The sequence below is a fragment of the Hippoglossus hippoglossus genome, chromosome 9 (genome assembly GCF_009819705.1).
Source record: "Hippoglossus hippoglossus isolate fHipHip1 chromosome 9, fHipHip1.pri, whole genome shotgun sequence".
Taxonomy (NCBI): domain Eukaryota; kingdom Metazoa; phylum Chordata; class Actinopteri; order Pleuronectiformes; family Pleuronectidae; genus Hippoglossus; species Hippoglossus hippoglossus.
The window spans coordinates 18,994,388-19,014,676 of NC_047159.1; the positions used below are offsets into that span (position 1 = coordinate 18,994,388).

The 20,289-nt window shown below is 41.7% G+C and overlaps 1 protein-coding gene, 1 long non-coding RNA gene and 2 other non-coding genes across 4 annotated transcripts; 1 reads left to right on the plus strand and 3 right to left on the minus strand.

Annotated features, from left to right (window-relative positions):
- Positions 1-1,238: 1,238 nt before the first annotated feature.
- LOC117767441 lies at positions 1,239-1,870 on the minus strand. The gene is made up of 2 exons (XR_004614886.1): positions 1,424-1,870; positions 1,239-1,326 (listed from the first exon to the last, which is right to left on the minus strand). It is a non-coding gene; the product is annotated as an uncharacterized LOC117767441 (long non-coding RNA).
- LOC117768590 lies at positions 1,547-1,619 on the minus strand. Its single transcript, XR_004615092.1, has one exon. It is a non-coding gene; the product is annotated as a small nucleolar RNA SNORD47 (small nucleolar RNA).
- LOC117768595 lies at positions 1,801-1,867 on the minus strand. Its single transcript, XR_004615097.1, has one exon. It is a non-coding gene; the product is annotated as a small nucleolar RNA SNORD78 (small nucleolar RNA).
- A 7,172-nt stretch (positions 1,871-9,042) lies between the features above and the next one.
- On the plus strand, positions 9,043-16,702 carry dpysl2a (dihydropyrimidinase like 2a). Its single transcript, XM_034595079.1, has 14 exons — positions 9,043-9,402; positions 12,514-12,602; positions 12,959-13,143; positions 13,315-13,479; positions 13,752-13,813; positions 13,964-14,044; positions 14,136-14,204; positions 14,284-14,404; positions 14,486-14,642; positions 14,882-15,023; positions 15,145-15,315; positions 16,005-16,184; positions 16,275-16,461; positions 16,552-16,702. Exons 1-14 carry the CDS (start codon positions 9,361-9,363, stop codon positions 16,641-16,643), a joined length of 1,743 nt encoding a protein of 580 aa, XP_034450970.1. The 5' UTR covers positions 9,043-9,360; the 3' UTR covers positions 16,644-16,702.
- Positions 16,703-20,289: the final 3,587 nt, after the last annotated feature.

The window sequence follows — 20,289 nt, forward strand, 5'->3', positions numbered from 1 at the left end:
TAATACACCCACACACATACAATCTTATCTCAGAAAATGTCTGTTAATCAATATGTGATTTTGTGTGTGTACAAATTTGTAGGTCTTTTCCAGTATAAACATTGACCTTGTCAGGACCAGTAGACCCGACGGGACCAAAGCTCAGTCCTGATGAGGCCAAACTTCATTTCTGTGTTCCTGGTTAAGGTTAAAGATCAGATGTGGATTGTTGTCAGGTTAAGGTAGAAGGATTACGTTAGGCTGTCCATTATGAATGGAAGTCAAGGTAAAGTCTGAAGCATAGCTCTGTGTGTGTGTGTGTGTGTGTGTGTGTGTGTGTGTGTGTGTGTGTGTGTGCATGTCTATCTAGTTATAATGGCCCATCTTGGTTCAATTCATCATTGTGGGGCGGTTTTGCCTGGTCCTCACAGTCAATGGGTTGTTTGAGGGTTAAGACTTGATTTTAGAGTTAGAGGTAGATTTGGGCTATAAGTAGATTCAGGTTAGGTATTTAGTTGCAATGGTAAAGGTTAGAGAATGAATCATGTCAATGCGTGTCCTCAGAAGTCTAGAGACGAGCACGTACTCAAGAAATGTTCTCCGCAATAAAAAAAAGGGATCAGTTTGCCTACTGTCTTTATTTGACCTTGATTTAATGTTGGGTTCATTATGAGTAGCTGTTAGCTTGAAGAGTTTAAGAATCACGCATTTGTTCATGCTGTTGATTTCTTGCCATGTCTATTTTTATAATTGAAAGCTGGAACCTGAAAGTGCACATGAAAATTAAACAGAAAAACAAGGCCCATTCAATAGATGAGCTTAAGGCTTAGGTTGTAACTGATTAAAAACTAAGCACATTCAATATAAAAAAAATAATCTCATTTCCCACACATCAGACAAATTACCCCATAGCCAAATTCTTTTGAGATCAGTAAGAGGCAAAAAAACTTCCTAACGTTATATCAAATACCCCAGATCCACACAAATGTAACGGGTTCTTTGAGACATGCCTGACCCCACACTATTTCATGGCTATCAGTTGAGGTTTTGCATAATCCCTACAAACTGACTTAAGTAACCTACTTAAGTTAAAATGAGTCTTGTTTACATTTTTGCAATCACATTGCATTTTATCATTGATTTCTGGCACAATGAAGACTTCCAATCACTGACCAGCTCTGTAGTTGAGTCAATTATACTTTAAAACACAATTTCCATATTTTTCCAAAAAAAACAACATCAATATTTCGTTTTGAGTATTTTATTGCAACAATGTTGAAAACACATTTGCCAAGAGATATTAAATTGTCTGCAGGTCAAACTCCGGTCGCCATAATACCACAGAATCTGAAAAAGAGGCAGCTTTGTTTTAATATCCAGAACAATAAAGTCTATTTGATATCATCACGACTCAGATATTGTACTCTAGCAGGCTTGTACTTACCTTTAGAGTAAAACATCAGGCTGTCTGAGGGCCAGAGGACATTACATCTGCTTTCTGTGGAAAGAAACAAGTCTTTTAAAATAAAACCAGGTATCAAGTAACAAAACATTTGTTTTAGACCACAACCTCAGAGAAATATGGAACGGTAAGGTATAATCAAGAGATATCATTTGGCAGAATCTTGTCATCACAGGTAGTGGTCCATTTAAGCAGATTTTCACGTCAATATTTTCTATCAAACCAACATTGGCACTTTGTCATAGACTTTGAAATACTTACCACGGTCAGCCCAAGAGATGCAGCCTTTTCCTGGAGAAGAGACAGAAATACCCTTATTACAAGTCAGTGATTGGTCTATTAAGCTTCAAGTTTGCAGGTTACTCAGCAACAATGTTGTCCACATTACAAGTTCAGGTCAGACATTTGTTAAAGACATCACTGAACCAGCAAAAGTCATTTTGCAATTCTCTGAATTCTCACCTCAGTCAACCTCGTCTTGGCCGTTCAGTCGGATCTCAGAGAGCGATCAGAACCTGCAGATGACAGAACAGCATAAGATGAGTATGCACAACATACATGGGGTGAAGCTTTCTATGTTGACCAAATCAGATAGAGCTAATATAACAAGACTCCATGGTTTCAAGTCAGTCGTCATCTAGTCATCACAAGGTCAGACTACAGGGATCATGAGGTTCACTAAAACCAACCAAGTTGTTGTTGCCAGCAGGTGGCGCTGTGATTTTAAGTCACGATTTCTGTGTAGATGTCATCAGGCCGGGACTCTTGTCTTACATGTCTAGTTTGGACTCGATTGGACCAAATATGTCCGAGATACAGAACCTCGTGTTTTGATGGCGTGTAATCAAACTTTGACGCCACGGTCACCTAATTTGTATATAGGTGCATACAAGGAACATAAAACATAAAAACACAATAAGTACTACACACATGAAAAAATAAAAAAATAAATAAAAAGATATAAAAGATATATATAGAAAAAAAAAATAAAGTAAATGCAAAATGCAAAACAGGAGTGCAATGAGAATGTGCAATGTGCGATTTAATGTGTGTTTATGTAACACAGACTTGAGGCGTGGGGGCGGGTTAAGAGTCCAAGTCAGGTGGGGGTCCCGGGCCTTGTTGATAAGGCCAACTGCAGCCGGGAAGAAGCTGGTCTTGTGGCGTGAGGTTTTGGTCCTGATGGACCGCAGCCTCCTGCCGGAGGGAAGTACCTCAAAGAGTTTGTGACCCGGGTGGGAAGGATCGGCCACAATCTTACCTGCCCGCCTCAGGGTCCTAGAGGCAAACAGGTCCTGTAGAGATGGCAGATTGCAGCCAATCACCTTCTCAGCAGAACGGATGATACGCTGCAGTCTGCCTTTGTCATTGGCAGTGGCAGCAGCGTACCAGATGGTGATGGAGGAGGTGAGGATGGACTCGATGATGCAGGTGTAGAAGTGCACCATCATTGTCTTTGGCAGGTTGAACTTCTTCAGCTGCCGCAGGAAGTACATCCTCTGTTGAGCTCTTTTGGTGAGGGAGCTGATGTTCAGCTCCCACTTGAGGTCCTGGGAGATGATGGTGCCCAGGAAGCGGAAGGACTCCGCAGTGTCGACTGGGGAGTCTTTCAGGGTGATGGGGGTGGGTGGGGCTGGGTTCCTTCTGAAGTCTACAACCATCTCCACTGTTTTCAGAGCATTGAGCTCCAGGTTGTTCTGACCACACCAGGTCACCAGATGGTCAATCTCCCACCTGTAGGCGGACTCGTCCCCACCAGAGATGAGCCCAATGAGGGTGGTGTCGTCCGCGAACTTAAGGAGTTTGACGGACTGATGACTGGAGGTGCAGCTGTTGGTATACAGGGAGAAGAGTAGAGGGGAAAGAACACAGCCTTGAGGGGAACCGGTGCTTATGGTCCTGGAATCAGAGACATGCTTCCCCAGCCTCACGTGTTGCCTCCTGTCAGACAGGAAGTCTGTGATCCACCTGCAGGTGGAGTCAGGCACACTCAGCTGGGAGAGCTTGTCCTGTAGCAGAGCCGGAATGATGGTGTTGAAGGCAGAGCTGAAGTCCACAAACAGGATACTGGCGTAGGTTCCTGAGGAGTCCAGGTGCTGGAGGATGAAGTGAAGGGCCATGTTTACTGCATCGTCTACAGACCTGTTGGCTCTGTAGGCAAACTGCAGGGGGTCCAGGAGAGGGTCAGTGATGGCTTTGAGGTGGAGCAGCACAAGGCGCTCAAATGCCTTCATCACCACAGAGGTCAGGGCGACGGGTCTGTAGTCATTGAGTCCAGTGATCTTAGTTTTTTTGGGGACAGGGATGATGGTGGAGGTCTTGAAGCAGGCTGGTACGTGGCATGTCTCCAGTGAGGTGCTAGTCAGTTATTATGCCACGCCCATTTCTTAAAACCATCTGAATGTCTGCAGGGGGGGGCTGTTGCTACACAAATGTAGTTTGAGGGAGGTTGAACCTCCAACATCGAAGTTATAGTAATTTCGTGTGTCAAGGCGAGTTGATGAACTTTGACGCCACGCCACTATTATGGCGTTTGACGAAAAGTCACAGTAATCTTATGCCTTCATTATCAATGTCTTGAGACCCATTTGACACAGGTTTGACATGGCTGTGGGCAGTGGCTGAGGAAGAATACCTCCATGTGTAAGACGTTCCAAAAACAAGACATTTCCTGTTGCCACCAGGGGGCGCTGTGATTTGAAGTCATGATTTCTATGCAGATGTCATCAGGCCGGGACTCTTGTCTTACATGTCTAGTTTGGACTCGATTGGACCATGTATGTCCGAGATACAGAACCTCGTGTTTTGATGGCGTGTAATCAAACTTTGACGCCACGCCACGTCACACCGTGTGACGAAAAATCGATCTTTGGGTTGTTTTTTATCTCCGTCTTGTTGTGATGACACTCATCTCAATTTGAAGTTGATCTGATGAAAGCCCTGGGACAAGTACGTCACAGTAAAAATGTGGAATATGGCCAAAATGATTCCGGTTCCTGAATCTACAAATATATGTGATGTTTCTACCACTCACTGTGATTTGTGTGTTCGGGCATTAGTTTATACACATCATTGTGAAAATATTTAGCATAAAGTACAGTGGCCTCTCTCTACTGATCTTCTGATTACGCTCACAATGGTCAATAGCAATCTTAATCATCTGTTCTATGTCTAACATTAATTCACATGGTGTGTGTGTAACCGTGTTCTTACTATAGTGACGTGCTTGAAACTCTCTCCCTCCATCTCAGTGTCCTCACCAGATGAATTCCTTCACTTTCCCCAGCTCACCGCTAATCAATCGCACTGTGTGCGCTGCTTCCCAGGGCATTCTCTTGCCCAATGCTCTTGGTGGAGCTGAGTCCAGATCAGAATCTAGTCGGAGACACTGAGACTGGAGATTATTTCAGTTCCTGCATATTCACTTCAGTTAAACAACATCCATACACTCTTCAATCCAGCACAAATATCCCTACATTAATTTTCCTTTTTCTTTGTCCTCTCTACTTCGTTCTTATTCTTTTTATTTCTCTCTTTTCACACGCAGTTTAGTTTTGAGTTACCAAAGATAATTTAAACTCAAACTTCCCATGCTCGGAAAAGACACAGTCATCCTCTCTATTTTTAAACCTATTTTCTCAAATAGGTTGTCTCAGCAATTGTGAACCCGACTCTTATTTTATAAATTTAAACTCTGGTTTGTTCAGCAGAATACGAAAATAAAGTTCTGCTTATATGGGAAAATAACTTAAAAGTCTCTTAATTTAATTTTTCTCTATCTCTTAAAAAAATGATTTTAAGATTTGTTTAGAGGTTTTTTATTTTTCCTTTTACTATTAGCCTTTAAAACCCAATTATACCCCAAATATATTTAAAACATATACTCACCTTTTTCTCCAGTTTGAGGATTCTCAGACTCTTAAATACTCAGTTTAGTTTCATCAAATTCTCCATGTTTCTTCTTTCACAGTCACTCATATCCATCAACAAAATTTGTTAAGTTTTAGTTTATTAGTGTTTTAGTGTTAGTAACCTTAAACCTTCAACCAACACCAAAATGCTTTTGTAAGGAACAATAAAAACCATCTCCAATATAATGTTGTCAATTGTAATTACCTCTTGTAATTCCTGATCACTTGGCAAATTTCTCAATTATTGTTCCTAAGTTTTTGATTCCTTAATACATTTTAAATACTCTGCCTGATATAATGCCTTAGAGAAATCTCATAGCCACACTTCTCTTTAGCACCACACATGCAGGTATAAAATGTACTGGAATTATAACATTTTCAACAGATTGCTGTACTGAGACGATCCGGACTCGGCCTTGGTCCTTCCGTCCCAGCTACACCTCTATTGCAAAATAATAATATTACTATATATTAATAATAGCTACTAATCATGAGCCCGACATCAGAGCCCAATCTTATTTATAATCTTTTTGACCTTTTCCTAAAGATCGAAACAAGGAAGCTTCATGGATCCTACACCGATTTTCCAAAACCTAGCCGTGCAGACACGTCTGTCCCTCAATACAATGAATGAGTGAATCTCTTTTTTGTGGACCTTTTCCTAAAGATCATAACATTTTTAATTTTACTCACCCGAAAGACAATGCTTGTTTGCCAAACCAGGTCCGTTGGATCACATCAGTGAGTGCACTCCTGGCTCTCAAGCATTCGGCCCTCATTTGTTGAGGTATGAGTCCCAGACCTTCCTTCAGCGTTGAGATCCAGAGTGTCTGCTCACACGAGTGAACCTGCTGACTTACGCCAAAATTGTGGTGGCAATTTCTATTTAATAATGATACTCTATTGTATAATAATACACACATAACATTGTCTCTCGGAAAGTTCAATTCTAACACCTGCAGGTGGGCTCACCCCACACAGCCACCTATTGTAACGTGTATAGAATGAGCCCAGAGCATAGGAGAATCACTTCACTAATACAATCAGAAGCCCCTCCCTGCGAGGAGCAAATGGTATTCTTCAGCCTCTTGATCTCTGACCAGGTTGGGCAGAGTTCCTGTCTCAGATCTCCGTCCCAGACCCCTGGTGTGACTTCTGGTGTGAGACAATCTGTCTCCGAGATCCTCTATCTTCATTTACAACATCAAAAGACCCCAGTCCTGTATACAATGCAGAGTTCCCCTCACCCATCTATATCAGACACACTAAGTAAACCCTGCTGTGAAGCAATTGCCAAGTCACACATGTGGGGCCATAAACACTTCCTTCTGCAACTTTCGTAGTTAAGTCACAGAAAACATTTGTTCATACTTTCTTCTACATACACATTACACAAATGCAAATTCTGCCATTACAGGATGTAATTATAACAGGGGTCAGGATGTAATTATTACAGTGGTCAGGATGTAATAATTGCAGTAATCAGGATGTAATTGTTGGAGTGATCATGATGAAATTGTTGCAGTGGTCAGGATGTAATTGTTGCAGTGATCATGATGAAATTGTTGCAGTGGTCAGGATGTAATTGTTGCAGTGGTCATGATGAAATTGTTGCAGTGGTCAGGATGTAATTGTTGCAGTGATCATGATGAAATTGTTGCAGTGGTCAGGATGTAATTGTTGCAGTGGTCAGGATGTAATTGTTGCAGTGGTCATGATGAAATTGTTGCAGTGGTCAGGATGTAATTGTTGCAGTGGTCAGGATGTAATTGTTGCAGTGATCATGATGAAATTGTTGCAGTGGTCAGGATGTAATTGTTGCAGTGGTCAGGATGTAATTGTTGCAGTGATCATGATGAAATTGTTGCAGTGGTCAGGATGTAATTGTTGCAGTGGTCAGGATGTAATTGTTGCAGTGGTCAGGATGTAATTGTTGGAGTGATCATGATGAAATTGTTGCAGTGGTCAGGATGTAATTGTTGCAGTGATCATGATGAAATTGTTGCAGTGGTCAGGATGTAATTGTTGCAGTGGTCAGGATGTAATTGTTGCAGTGGTCATGATGAAATTGTTGCAGTGGTCAGGATGTAATTGTTGCAGTGATCATGATGAAATTGTTGCAGTGGTCAGGATGTAATTGTTGCAGTGGTCAGGATGTAATTGTTGCAGTGGTCATGATGAAATTGTTGCAGTGGTCAGGATGTAATTGTTGCAGTGATCATGATGAAATTGTTGCAGTGATCATGATGAAATTGTTGCAGTGGTCAGGATGTAATTGTTGCAGTGATCATGATGAAATTGTTGCAGTGGTCAGGATGTAATTGTTGCAGTGATCATGATGAAATTGTTGCAGTGATCAGGATGTAATTGTTGCAGTGGTCAGGATGTAATTGTTGCAGTGATCAGGATGTAATTGTTGCAGTGGTCAGGATGTAATTGTTGCAGTGGTCATGATGAAATTGTTGCAGTGGTCAGGATGTAATTGTTGCAGTGGTCATGATGTAATTGTTGCAGTGGTCAGGATGAAATTGTTGCAGTGGTCAGGATGTAATTGTTGCAGTGGTCAGGATGTAATTGTTGCAGTGGTCATGATGAAATTGTTGCAGTGGTCAGGATGTAATTGTTGCAGTGGTCATGATGAAATTGTTGCAGTGGTCAGGATGTAATTGTTGCAGTGGTCAGGATGAAATTGTTGCAGTGGTCATGATGTAATTGTTGCAGTGGTCAGGATGAAATTGTTGCAGTGGTCAGGATGTAATCATTGCAGTGGTCAGGATGTAATTGTTGCAGTGATCAGGATGTAATTGTTGCAGTGGTCAGGATGTAATTGTTGCAGTGGTCAGGATGTAATTGTTGCAGTGGTCATGATGTAATTGTTGCAGTGGTCAGGATGAAATTGTTGCAGTGGTCAGGATGTAATCATTGCAGTGGTCAGGATGTAATTGTTGCAGTGATCAGGATGTAATTGTTGCAGTGGTCAGGATGTAATTGTTGCAGTGGTCATGATGAAATTGTTGCAGTGGTCAGGATGTAATTGTTGCAGTGGTCATGATGTAATTGTTGCAGTGGTCAGGATGAAATTGTTGCAGTGGTCAGGATGTAATTGTTGCAGTGGTCAGGATGTAATTGTTGCAGTGGTCATGATGAAATTGTTGCAGTGGTCAGGATGTAATTGTTGCAGTGGTCATGATGTAATTGTTGCAGTGGTCATGATGAAATTGTTGCAGTGGTCAGGATGTAATTGTTGCAGTGGTCAGGATGTAATTGTTGCAGTGATCATGATGAAATTGTTGCAGTGGTCAGGATGTAATTGTTGCAGTGATCATGATGAAATTGTTGCAGTGGTCAGGATGTAATTGTTGCAGTGGTCAGGATGTAATTGTTGCAGTGGTCAGGATGTAATTGTTGCAGTGGTCAGGATGTAATCATTGCAGTGGTCAGGATGTAATTGTTGCAGTGGTCAGGATGTAATCATTGCAGTGGTCAGGATGTAATTGTTGCAGTGGTCAGGATGTAATCATTGCAGTGGTCAGGATGTAATCATTGCAGTGGTCAGGATGTAATTGTTGCAGTGATCAGGATGTAATCATTGCAGTGGTCAGGAGCCTGTAGACGCAGTAAGTAAGATGACGAGATGATGTTGAACCACAGACTTTATATAAAGTGTTTTCATCTCACGCAAGAGGAGCCTGGCGCTGTGCAGGGCGGGGCAGTGCGCATGCGCGGTACCTCTGTGGCCCTTCTCGTCTTGGTGGCTGTCCTGTCTTCAGGGACCTTCTCCAGCTGTACATTCAAACAAAGCTCTCTCCGGCGACCGCACATCTGCTCACCCAGGATTATTTGTCGGGCTGTTCTGTGCAAACCTCACTCACTGTCGTCGGGAGCCGCCCGGGGCGTCGACCGGCCAACAAGCAGCAGCATCCATTCATCCTTTCAGGGGCAGCTGAGCTTTTCCAGGCGAGCTAGCTAGCGTTAGCCGAGCGAGCGGCAGGGGACAGCGGTGCTAAAATGTCGGGTTACCAAGGAAAGAAGAACATCCCAAGAATCACAGTGAGTATGGTTGGATCACTTTGGGAATTAATCATCAAATGTATCATTCAGTGATTTGTATTTCAACGTCAAACGCCTCAAGATTAGAGCAGCAGCTAGCCAGTGATTAGCTGACGTTTCCATTCATTTCCACCGAGCCTGTTACCAGCGGCAGCAGCAGATCCCCACACTGTCAGCATGGCACGAACAATGAGACACACACACACTGCATCCCTCTGTTTAAAGTGTAGATATGAGTTTTCTTTATAATTAGCTCTCACATCCGTGCTCTCCTCATCTCCATCTCCAAGGGTGGAGTCCTCGTATTCCTGCACTTTACTGTCGTCTCCTCATCTTTCATGCTCTCGGTTTCTCCTGCCTCCTTCAGCCCGTTCAGCCCCCCCCCCCAATCCTCTTCCAATCCTGCAGCCAGGACCAGCTCGGATTATTTGACCCTGATCGTGTGAAATACTCTTTTAAACGTTGATTTGAGGATCTGTCAAGTGCTTGTGTGTGTGTGTGTGTGTGTGTGTGTGTGTGTGCTGCAGCCTTTAAACCAGAAAGCACAGTATCGACAGTAGAGATGCCGTGATGGTTATTAGAAGTAAACCCTCTTTGGTAAAGTAGGTCATTGGACAGCACCCATCCAAACCGTGTTTTTTCCCTCTAAGCTTTCATCATGCAGCTGCTATAACCAGATAGTTCAGACACATCTCAGCAGCCGCTGTAACTGTGATCATTGGACGGCACAGAGCTGTCTTGTGAAGCGTTCTGTACACACAGTCATGGAGGTAGTTGTCACATGTCACAGGTCAAGGCAGGGTTGTAAACATGCAGCCCTGACATCACAGACACAACATGCAGACAGCAGGAACCTCAGGCGCCCAGACACACACAGTCACAGACACACACCTCTTACCAGGGAGGAAGGAAGCAGGTAGTTTCACTCACTGCAGACATTTTCACAAAACACCAAGATTAGGCTCTGTCCCTGAATAATAGTTACTGTATTTGTGTCAAGGATGTCCTCTTTTTCTTTATTGATTTCAATTTACTGTACTGTCATATCTACACATGTAGACATGGTCAATTTATTAATAAGCATTATGGCAAAAACATATAAATTATGATTACATTTATTAATCGTTTAGATCAGTTTAAAATACAGTCATAATGAGCACACTTCTTTTTGTGTCTTATTGTTGAAGATTATTTAGTTGCTGACTTTTAATGTTTTATAGACCATTTAAACAAAATAGTAAAGAATGCATTAAATGAGTGTGAAAAAAATCCCCAGTTGCAGCAGTTCGTCAATGTAATGATGATAATTCTGGAAAAGTATTATATTCTGTGAGTCAAGATGACAATGACGCGTTCCCGTTATTTCGTTCACCCTGTTTGGAAAGATGTCTCCGACATCCAGGACTTGGTTGTAGATACCTGAAGACATTTGACCTCACATCTCAGAGGCTTCTTCATACTCCTTCAGATCTCAGAAGAGGCTTCCTGAATGAGAAGTGAAACATCTTCAAGTATCTGCAACGAGTCCCTGTTGACCTTTTCTTGAATTTGTCCATCCTGTTTATATTAATGAGCAGATGCAAAGAAGTATAAACAGCACCACTAACTACATCCTCCAAAAGGAAGTTGAAGGAATCCGTACCTCCCTGAAACCCTTTTAACAAAAAGTGAACAAAATAACCTTCATGAAAGTCAGATCTGTTGCAGGACAGTTGTAATCAATTAGAGCCGAAACGATTAGTCGATTAATCGATTAGTTGATCGACAGAAAAAAATTAACTATTTTTAATGGAGTAATTTTTCAACAAAAAATCGTGAATAAATATATAATCCATTCTGATTTATGCTTTCCTTTGTCCAATATCATAGTAAATTAATTAATTTTGGATATTTGGACTTTTGATTGAATGATTTTTTTTGAAGACGTCATGTTTGTCGATGAAGTTGTGATGGGCATTTCTTTTACATTTGTAATAGACTACATCCAGTGGACCCAGAGGCTCCAGGCTGTGAATTGCATGGAAAGTTTAACTGCAAGCCTACGACTCCGGATGGACATTTACTAAGCAAAATGGACACCTGTTATAATGTATCTGTTAAAATGAACATTCTGTTGACATTTGACTGGACAAGCTGGATTGAATATGAAACTATGTGAACCCATTGGGATAACCCTTCTGCCATTTGTGTTTTCTTTTTATTTGGTCTACACTTGTAATATTGTATGACATGTTGTGTGAGACTCACTGTCAAGGAACTTGTTCTAATAAAAGTTCAAAAAAAAAAAGAAGTAATAGACTACATGATAAATCAGTTAATTGAAAAACATAATTAATCGATAATGAAAACAATTGTTAGTTGCAGTCGTGTATTAGACGTAATTGATTTTATCAACCTATTATTAAATTGTGTGTGCACGCACCACATTCAGTATTCTTACTTCCGTTTATAGAATAGCCTACGCTGCTTCACACTTAGCCCTTTACTCAGTACATTGATTTTTTTTTTTGCAATCACTTCGGTTTTATAATTGGAGTTTACAGGATCTATTTTTACAGCAGAGACGTGTGTAGGTCTATATATCCTCTATGTTCTCTTATATACGCAGGGACTTTACGACTACAGCTATTTTTGCAAAATGAGAGCCTGTTTGATCGAAGGAATATGACGACCTCATCGCTGAGCACTCCGGTACAGAGAGGACACAAGGTTATATGACCCCATTATAGGAGAGTAATGGCCTGAGAGATCAGGCCAGTCAGCCAAGACTTGTATACATAATGCATTCCTTCAGTCTGCGTCCACCCATCATGAAAATGAGAAACAGAGTGACTGCTGCAGTAAAACACTTGTGACTTCGTTAGCTCTCTGTACTGTCCTCAGAGACCTCAGGAAGCCTGTAGGAGAAGTAGGCCAACGCACTACACTCTTCTTTCATCTCATACAGGTGGAGCTCATGTGACACTCAACACTTTATTTGAAGGTTTTGATCAAGAATAGCTTCCTCTCTTAAAATGACATATCTATTATATGTGCATAAATCACATATAGGATAACTAATCACTGAAAAAAAAAATTATGCTAAATGTGAATGTTGTCTCCTTGTTTCAGAGCGATCGTCTCCTCATCAAAGGAGCGAAGATCGTGAACGATGACCAATCCTTCTTGGCTGATATCTACATGGAAGATGGAGTTATCAAGTAAGTTCAATTTAAAGATTAATTGTTAAGATTAACTAAGTTTTTATATTAGCAACTCAAGTTGGCTCCTGGCTCTCGTTGTCTTTCCAGGTTGACATCTTTATGACACCTCTTTATTTCTGTTTTGCGTCAGTCACGCTTTAAAAAAACGCTATCAAAATACCCACTCCCCCATATTTTCCTGTTGTATTCTCACAGAGGCTCACTCAGAAATTTTATGTGCATTTTATCAGGGGGCTGGCAGAAAATGTCTGGAGCAACTGACTGACGCAACTTCAGCGCATGTCTGAAAGCCGCTTTAGTGTTTATCATGTTCTCTTGAGTAATTTGTGTGTTTTGTCATTTTTCTTTTACAGGCAAATCGGAGACAACCTCATTGTTCCTGGGGGAGTTAAGATCATAGAGGCTCATGGGAGAATGGTGATGCCTGGGGGTATTGACGTGCACACCCGGTTCCAGATGCCCGACCGAGGCATGGTGTCGGCAGATGACTTCTACCAGGGCACCCGGGCGGCCCTGGCTGGGGGAACAACCATGATCGGTATCTATCATATCAGACAGATTTCCACATGTTTTCAACCGGGTTTAAAAGCACAGTAAACCCTCTTGCAGGGTTTATAACACTGCAGATGTACAAGCCGTCAAGCATATGATTTAATTAAGCAGTCGGTTTATGCACATTAAATCTAACCTGTTTATTTGTGTTGTGTAGTCGACCATGTGTTGCCGGAGCCTGGTGTCGGTCTGGTTGCTGCCTTCAAGCAGTGGAGGGAGTGGGCTGACAGCAAGTCCTGCTGTGACTACTCTCTGCATGTGGACATCACTGACTGGAACAAAGGCACTCAGGAAGATATGGAGGCCCTGGTGAAGGATCATGGTATGTGGTCAATGGCCTACCTGCATGCAGGTTAAAATCACTGACTTACCTGCTGCTTTTACTGGTACAGTAGAAAGGGTTTGTTAGGCACTGCATGGGGGAAACATCAACACATCCTCACTGAGTGAATCATTAAACAGTAACTCAATATTACGGCTCTGTCATTTTTTATCCTTTTGATTTAACTTTTCTCTTTCACTCTGGGTTTCCCCCTCTTTTGCTCTCTTTATTCCACCTTCGGCTCTTCTCTCTCATTCGTTTTCTGTCTTCAGGTGTCAACTCTTTCCTGGTCTATTTGGCCTATAAGGATGTTTTCCAACTTTCTGACTCTCAGGTATGCTTGGCTTCTAGCTAATATTGCAGGGATCTCTGCTCTGTCATCTGTCAGTGAATATGGGAGCATATATGTTTACTAGGATGTTAAATGTCTTTGGTGTCGAAACCCGACCTCTTAGCTGATGAGCGTATGTTATATTTTCTTTAGATCTACGAGGTGTTCAGTGTCATCAGAGATCTCGGAGCCATTGCACAGGTGCATGCTGAGAACGGAGACATCATTGCAGAGGTAACAAAACTACTGACAAAGTTGGGTCAGTTTTATTTTCATTATTTTATTTAAAATTTGAGCTCATACTGTTTTTGTGGGGATGTTTCAGGAGCAGCGACGTATTTTAGAGCTGGGGATCACTGGCCCTGAAGGTCACGTGCTCAGCCGCCCAGAGGAGGTGAGTCAGAGGACTGTAGCTAAAAAAGAAAAGAGAGAGCTGGAGTGGTGATGATGAATCTGACTGTGTGTGTCTGCAGGTGGAGGCCGAGGCAGTCAATCGCTCTGTCACCATAGCCAATCAGACCAACTGCCCCCTCTACATCACCAAGGTGATGAGCAAGAGCGCCGCTGATGTCATTGCTCTCGCCAGGAAAAGGGGTAAGAAGAGACACTTTGAACTTTCTCACTGTCCCGACACACTTCTACTTCACACTGACACCAGCCTGTCGTCTCCCATAGGTGCCGTGGTGTATGGAGAGCCCATATCTGCCAGTTTGGGCACAGATGGTACCCATTACTGGAGCAAGAACTGGGCCAAGGCAGCAGCCTATGTCACCTCTCCACCACTCAGCCCTGATCCCACCACCCCCGACTACCTCAACTCCTTGTTATCATGGTAGGCGCTCTGTGACAGGACCTAAAAATGGCAGGAACACAGTTTGACATGTGTGACTGCTTTAGGAAGCATTTTATTTTTACCCAGCTGTAGCTCTTTTTGTGACATCTCATTAGGAGATGTCCTTTGTGGAGAAGGGATGCTGAAGTGGCACTTAAAGTGGCACTTTTTACAAACTGTAAAAAGATGATAGTGTAATTTTTTAAGGTTATCCTTAATTTTCTTTCTCTCTTATCTAGCGGGGACTTGCAGGTGACTGGCAGTGCTCACTGCACTTTCCAGACTTCTCAGCGTGCAGTAGGAAAAGATGACTTCACCCTAATCCCAGAGGGCACCAACGGCACCGAGGAGAGGATGTCCCTAATCTGGGACAAATGTGTGGTGAGCTAATTTCTCACATTCCAAAAAGTCCTATCACGAAGAACTTTAGAGCAAATGACCCTGTAAACCTTTTGTGTCTGTTGAGATGCTTGTATGTGATCACTTGTCCCGTCCCCAAAAGGTGACTGGCAAGATGGATGAGAACCAGTTTGTGGCAGTGACCAGCACAAACGCAGCCAAGATCTTCAACCTGTACCCCCGCAAGGGCCACATCGCTGTGGGGTCTGACGCTGACCTCGTGCTGTGGGACCCAGATGTCATCAAGATCATCTCAGCTAAGAGTCATAACCTGGTCAGTCACATGTTGGGACTTTATTCTTGAAACTATATGTAGTGGGCGGCAATTCACTTTTCATATTATAACTCTACGGCAGCTCTGTTAAGAAGAGAGGCATGGTAGCAGTTTAAGGTTTTAGCACTTTATTACAATAGCAAAAACAGATTTAGTAAGATAACCTAATAATACAGAATGCAGGTGAAAAGCAGCTTCAAAGTTTACTGTACAGTGCAACCAGAGTTGACTAAAGTGCTGTATGATTACATAACATAAAGAGAAGTAAGGCCTGTGAAAACAAGTGGGCCTTCACTTTACCCTTAAATATGTCTACAAAAATGGGAACACTTAATTATACATGGTGAACTGTTCCAAATCTCTGGAGCAGCTAATCAGAGGAAGTAAGAGATATATATATATATATTTTTTTAACCATTTAAAAGTAAACTTATTCTGAGGAACTGCAAGTATAATCTTATATAATGTAATTTGTTCTAGATTTTTTTTAAATGTAAATTACAGTAAGCAGTGTCCTGTTGGAGCAGGTAAAACAAGAACAGATGTGTTGCTATACCTTTGTCAAATATTTATGAAAATATATTTAAACCATCCTTCCTTTTTATTGAACATATTTATATCAAAATGTATCAGAAAAACACAATTTATGTTAAACACGTAATAAGACACACTATGCGTTCATCTTTCAGGCTGTGGAGTACAACATCTTCGAGGGCACAGAGCTGCGTGGAGGTCCGTCTGTGGTGATCAGCCAGGGCAAGATTGTGTTGGAGGAGGGCAACCTTCACACCACTGAAGGCTGTGGGCGCTACATCAGCCGCAAACCTTTCCCTGACAACGTGTACAAGAGGATAAAGGCTCGCAGCAGGGTGAGTCCCAGCAGACGCCATCATGCAGAGGAACTCAACTCTAACAGTATAGGGAGCTGGTTGGTCTGATGTATTTTCCTGCATGTGTAGCTCACAGAGTTGCGAGGAGTACCCAGGGGCCAGTACGACGGGCCGGTGTGCGAAGTGACAATGTCTCCCAAGGTCCTGTCCACAGTCTCCTCGGTGAAGACCTCCCCTGCCAAGCAGCAGCAGCCGCAACAGCAGACTACTCAACAGCCGATGCGCAACCTTCACCAGTCTGGATTCAGCCTGTCAGGTGAGTCGAGTCAAAGCACAGGTTCCGTGGTCCTCTGTCGCAACTCGAAGTTTGAAGTTATATCGTACTCTATCTTAATGGTTTTTTTAGGTGCCCAAGTTGACGACAACATCCCTCGTCGCAGCACTCAGCGCATCGTGGCTCCTCCTGGTGGAAAAGCCAACATCACCAACCTCGGCTAATTTCGTCCCAAGACTGAGTGCAGGGCCACACGGGACAAGAGGCCACTGTCGCATGACATCTGGTCTCCTCTGACTCCTCCCCCTCTACACTCCACCCATAATCACTCCATCCATTCTTATTCACACACTACCACCACTTCACCTCGTTCAAAAAAAAAAAGAAAGAAAAGAAAGCATTATTTCCATTCCATCTTTCCTGCCATATTCCAGTCTTCAAGGAAAGATCAAGTGAATTGAAACAGCTTTTTTAAAGCCCAGTTTGATTATTGATGGAGGTAATTTGTTTACATTTGTTTGCATTTGTTGTATAATTTCTTGCTGTACATGTTTGAGCTGTCGAGTTGCTCCTTTGGCTCAGAACGTTGACAGAAAAGTTGACCTAAGAAGCGGTCGATTCCAAGATCAGGCAACTTAGAAACAGTCGTTTACAGTTTCTCTTCTTGCTTATTTCCAAGATATGAACAAGAATGTGCTGGTGGTCGTGTAGCACCATCACCTTTTATCTGAAAGTAAAACCTCCACTCTCCGTGTTGTAACGCTGCTCCGCTGCTGTTCCAGTAGTCAAATGTGACATCGTTAATACAAAAATCCCCAAAATACTAATGAAAGATTAGACCCTAGAATATTGTTTTTACATCTCTGACGTTTGCAGTATGAGCTGAACAATTCACTTTGGTCTTCCTTTTGATGATATAGTTGCACTTTCTTCATTTCTTTATTTTGTTTAAAATTGATGTTTTATGTTTTTATGAAGTTGTTTAGTTTTTTTTTTGAATATGCTGAATGCACTGAAAGGAAAAGAAAGGGTATTTTAGAGGTAAACCACTCATTCAGTTTCAGCCTGAATATGGGAATAGGGAGGAGAAATGGCTGCACATTATATTTTGTCTGAGAATCATAAAACCCCCCCCACCTCCACCTCATTTTATTGTTTTCCTCATGTTTGTGAAAAGGTTGTCAGGCCAAGCTTCCAATAATCAGAGCGGTGTATATTGTTGAGAATGCAGACGGGCACTAAGATGAAGCTGGATTTGCAGACAACCTCTCTGCACCTGGTGCTATTAGACCATCGCTGTATACGTGCAGATGATGTTCACACACACACACACACACACACAAACAACAGTGGTGTAAGCTTTGTAATAACAGCAGCCAGGGTACGAGCCACCCCTTTACTAGTATTCACAGAATTTGTTTTTGCACTAAATGGTAAACCTGTATGTGAGCTTGCAACTTTTTTGTTTGTGTTTGGATATTTGTTGAGTTGAACTCCTTGCTTGCCTCCTCTGTAAGATATTGACAGCACACTGTATCTATGAAGGCCTCTTTAAGGAAGTGGAACCGCGATCTCTCGAGACCTGATGAAAAATGCTCCAGTATGTGTATGAAATCCCTCACAGTGTGCAGATAGTGTGTCCACTGTTCTCGGTGTTAGTGTTGTGAATGAATTATATCCAGTTGTTCTTTCCTTCCCCTCTAAGACACCAGAGCCACTCAAGGTCGTTAACTATATTCACCGAATAAACCACGGGTCGTCAGTACTGTAAAACACTGGATTCTCTCTTCCTCATTGCTTTGTCAAGTGTAGGTTTTGTATGCCAAGCTATAATGTGAAGTGATTGACATTTGGGGACGTTTCATGGTGATGGTTGTTGAGTTGTGATGTTCAGCACTGTTGTTGCCCCTCTCCCTGCAAGTGTGATACTCTCTCAGAAGTGTATGTTTTGTAGGTTACAAGGGTTTCGGGGGAAATCGTTGGTCCTGTCAGCATTTGACCCTATCTGTGTTGACTTCAGTGGATTAAAATAATAAAAAATTAAACTAATGCCACTTGTTTTAATACAAACTGTTAAACCATATAGAATTTGAGTGAAACATTTTATCCTGTGATTATTGTTGAATAGAAAATATTCCTGGAAAAAACTAATCTGTGGATTGTTAAGGAGAACACAGAGGTAATACACGTTTTACATGTTTGCATATTCTGGCAACCCACTACACAACTTTTTAACAGCAGGATTGAAAAGTACATTTACCCAAGTACTGTACTCAAGTAGTATTACAGAGGTACTTGCTCTTGCATTTTCTATTTTATCCTACTGCAATTTTGGCATCATATATTTCCAGCACATATAAATTTACAGTTTGGTGTAGAAGTACATTGAAGAATTTCCATTTTGAACTATTCTCTCAAAAGACATTTTCAGACCTAAATGAAGCGATTCTTTTACATACTTCAGGGGAAATTGTCAAGGACTTCGACATGTGAGTATTTTTACATTGTGGCTTAACTACTTTGACTTTGTCCATCCCTGATTAAAAGATTCTCTTGGATCACCAAAAGCAATTAATTGGATTTAGTTCATTAGAAGTTTAGTAAACAAACTAATTTGCACAGTCCCCTCCAAGATCCTTCTTAAGAATCTAAACATTTAGGAGCAGATCAGTTAATTATTTGACAGAGTAAAGTGTATCATCCAAGCAGTGGATGGAGTAAGTGCAGAGAGACACTAGGTGGAGGCACAGAGTCGTGATGTGGAGCCTCGGCCAGAGAGGAACATTCTGTTGTTCCATCTCTTTAGTCACTTCATCTGTGGGGGACGCCTCCGGTAAAATGAACTGATGGAGAGAAGGACTACATCACAGTGAGTGCACACATCAACAGAAGTTCCGTGATTAGTTGGAATGAAGCTCCCCTGGCTGTTGGATACTTGTACAATTAGGAGTTAATATGATGAGTGCACTGATGAAACCAGAGAGGGGGAATCCTACAATGTCAACGTCCACTGACAAGAGCTTTAGAAAGACAAGAGGAAACAAAGCTTCGGGACGACTCAGCTAAAATAAATCCTCTCTGGGGAAGAGTTCAAACATGAGTCACCAGCAGTGCTTTCAATCAACTGTGACACAGACACCACTTTAGTAAGAGCAAGAGTCCTCAGATCTGCCATCACTTCAGCATCATCGTGAACACTTGTTTATGACTGTGTACATTTATGATCAAATGTGAATGTGTAGAATCTTAAGTAGATAAGAAATAACAGGCTGAAACCAGAGGCACCTCAAGTGAAGGAAATCAGGATTGGAGAAACCTCAAAAAATTGAGTTCGTAAATCACAGGTTTGGAAACAGTTTGATAAAATATGGAACAAGATACAGAAAACAAACATTATTCAGAAATAAAAACCGAAACAAAATAGCCGATAGCTTTACTTTGGGATACTTTGGGATAGCTTTACTTTGTGTTAGCCAAACCTAACACAAAACTACCTAATGCAAACCTAATTATTTATCCCTCCTTTCCCTTTTTTCATTTTTATATCTAATAAATAATAATAAACTTTATTTATATAGCACAAGTTTACAAAGTGCTTCACAAGCATAAAAACAGAAAAAGTGCACACACACACAAAAATATATATGATATATAGGAAAAGGAGAAATCTCTCTTTTTTCTTTTCTTTTGGTTAATTACTGTTTTTATTATTTTCCATGTATCCCTACTTGCAGATGTATCACAATAGCTACTGTTATACATTTAAAAAAATGTATTGTTATTCTGGGATGTAGGGACTGTGGTGATTTACAGTGATCGTTGTAAAGCTTAGTGATACCATCTTTCTTCCTTTCTTTCTCTCGCCTATGG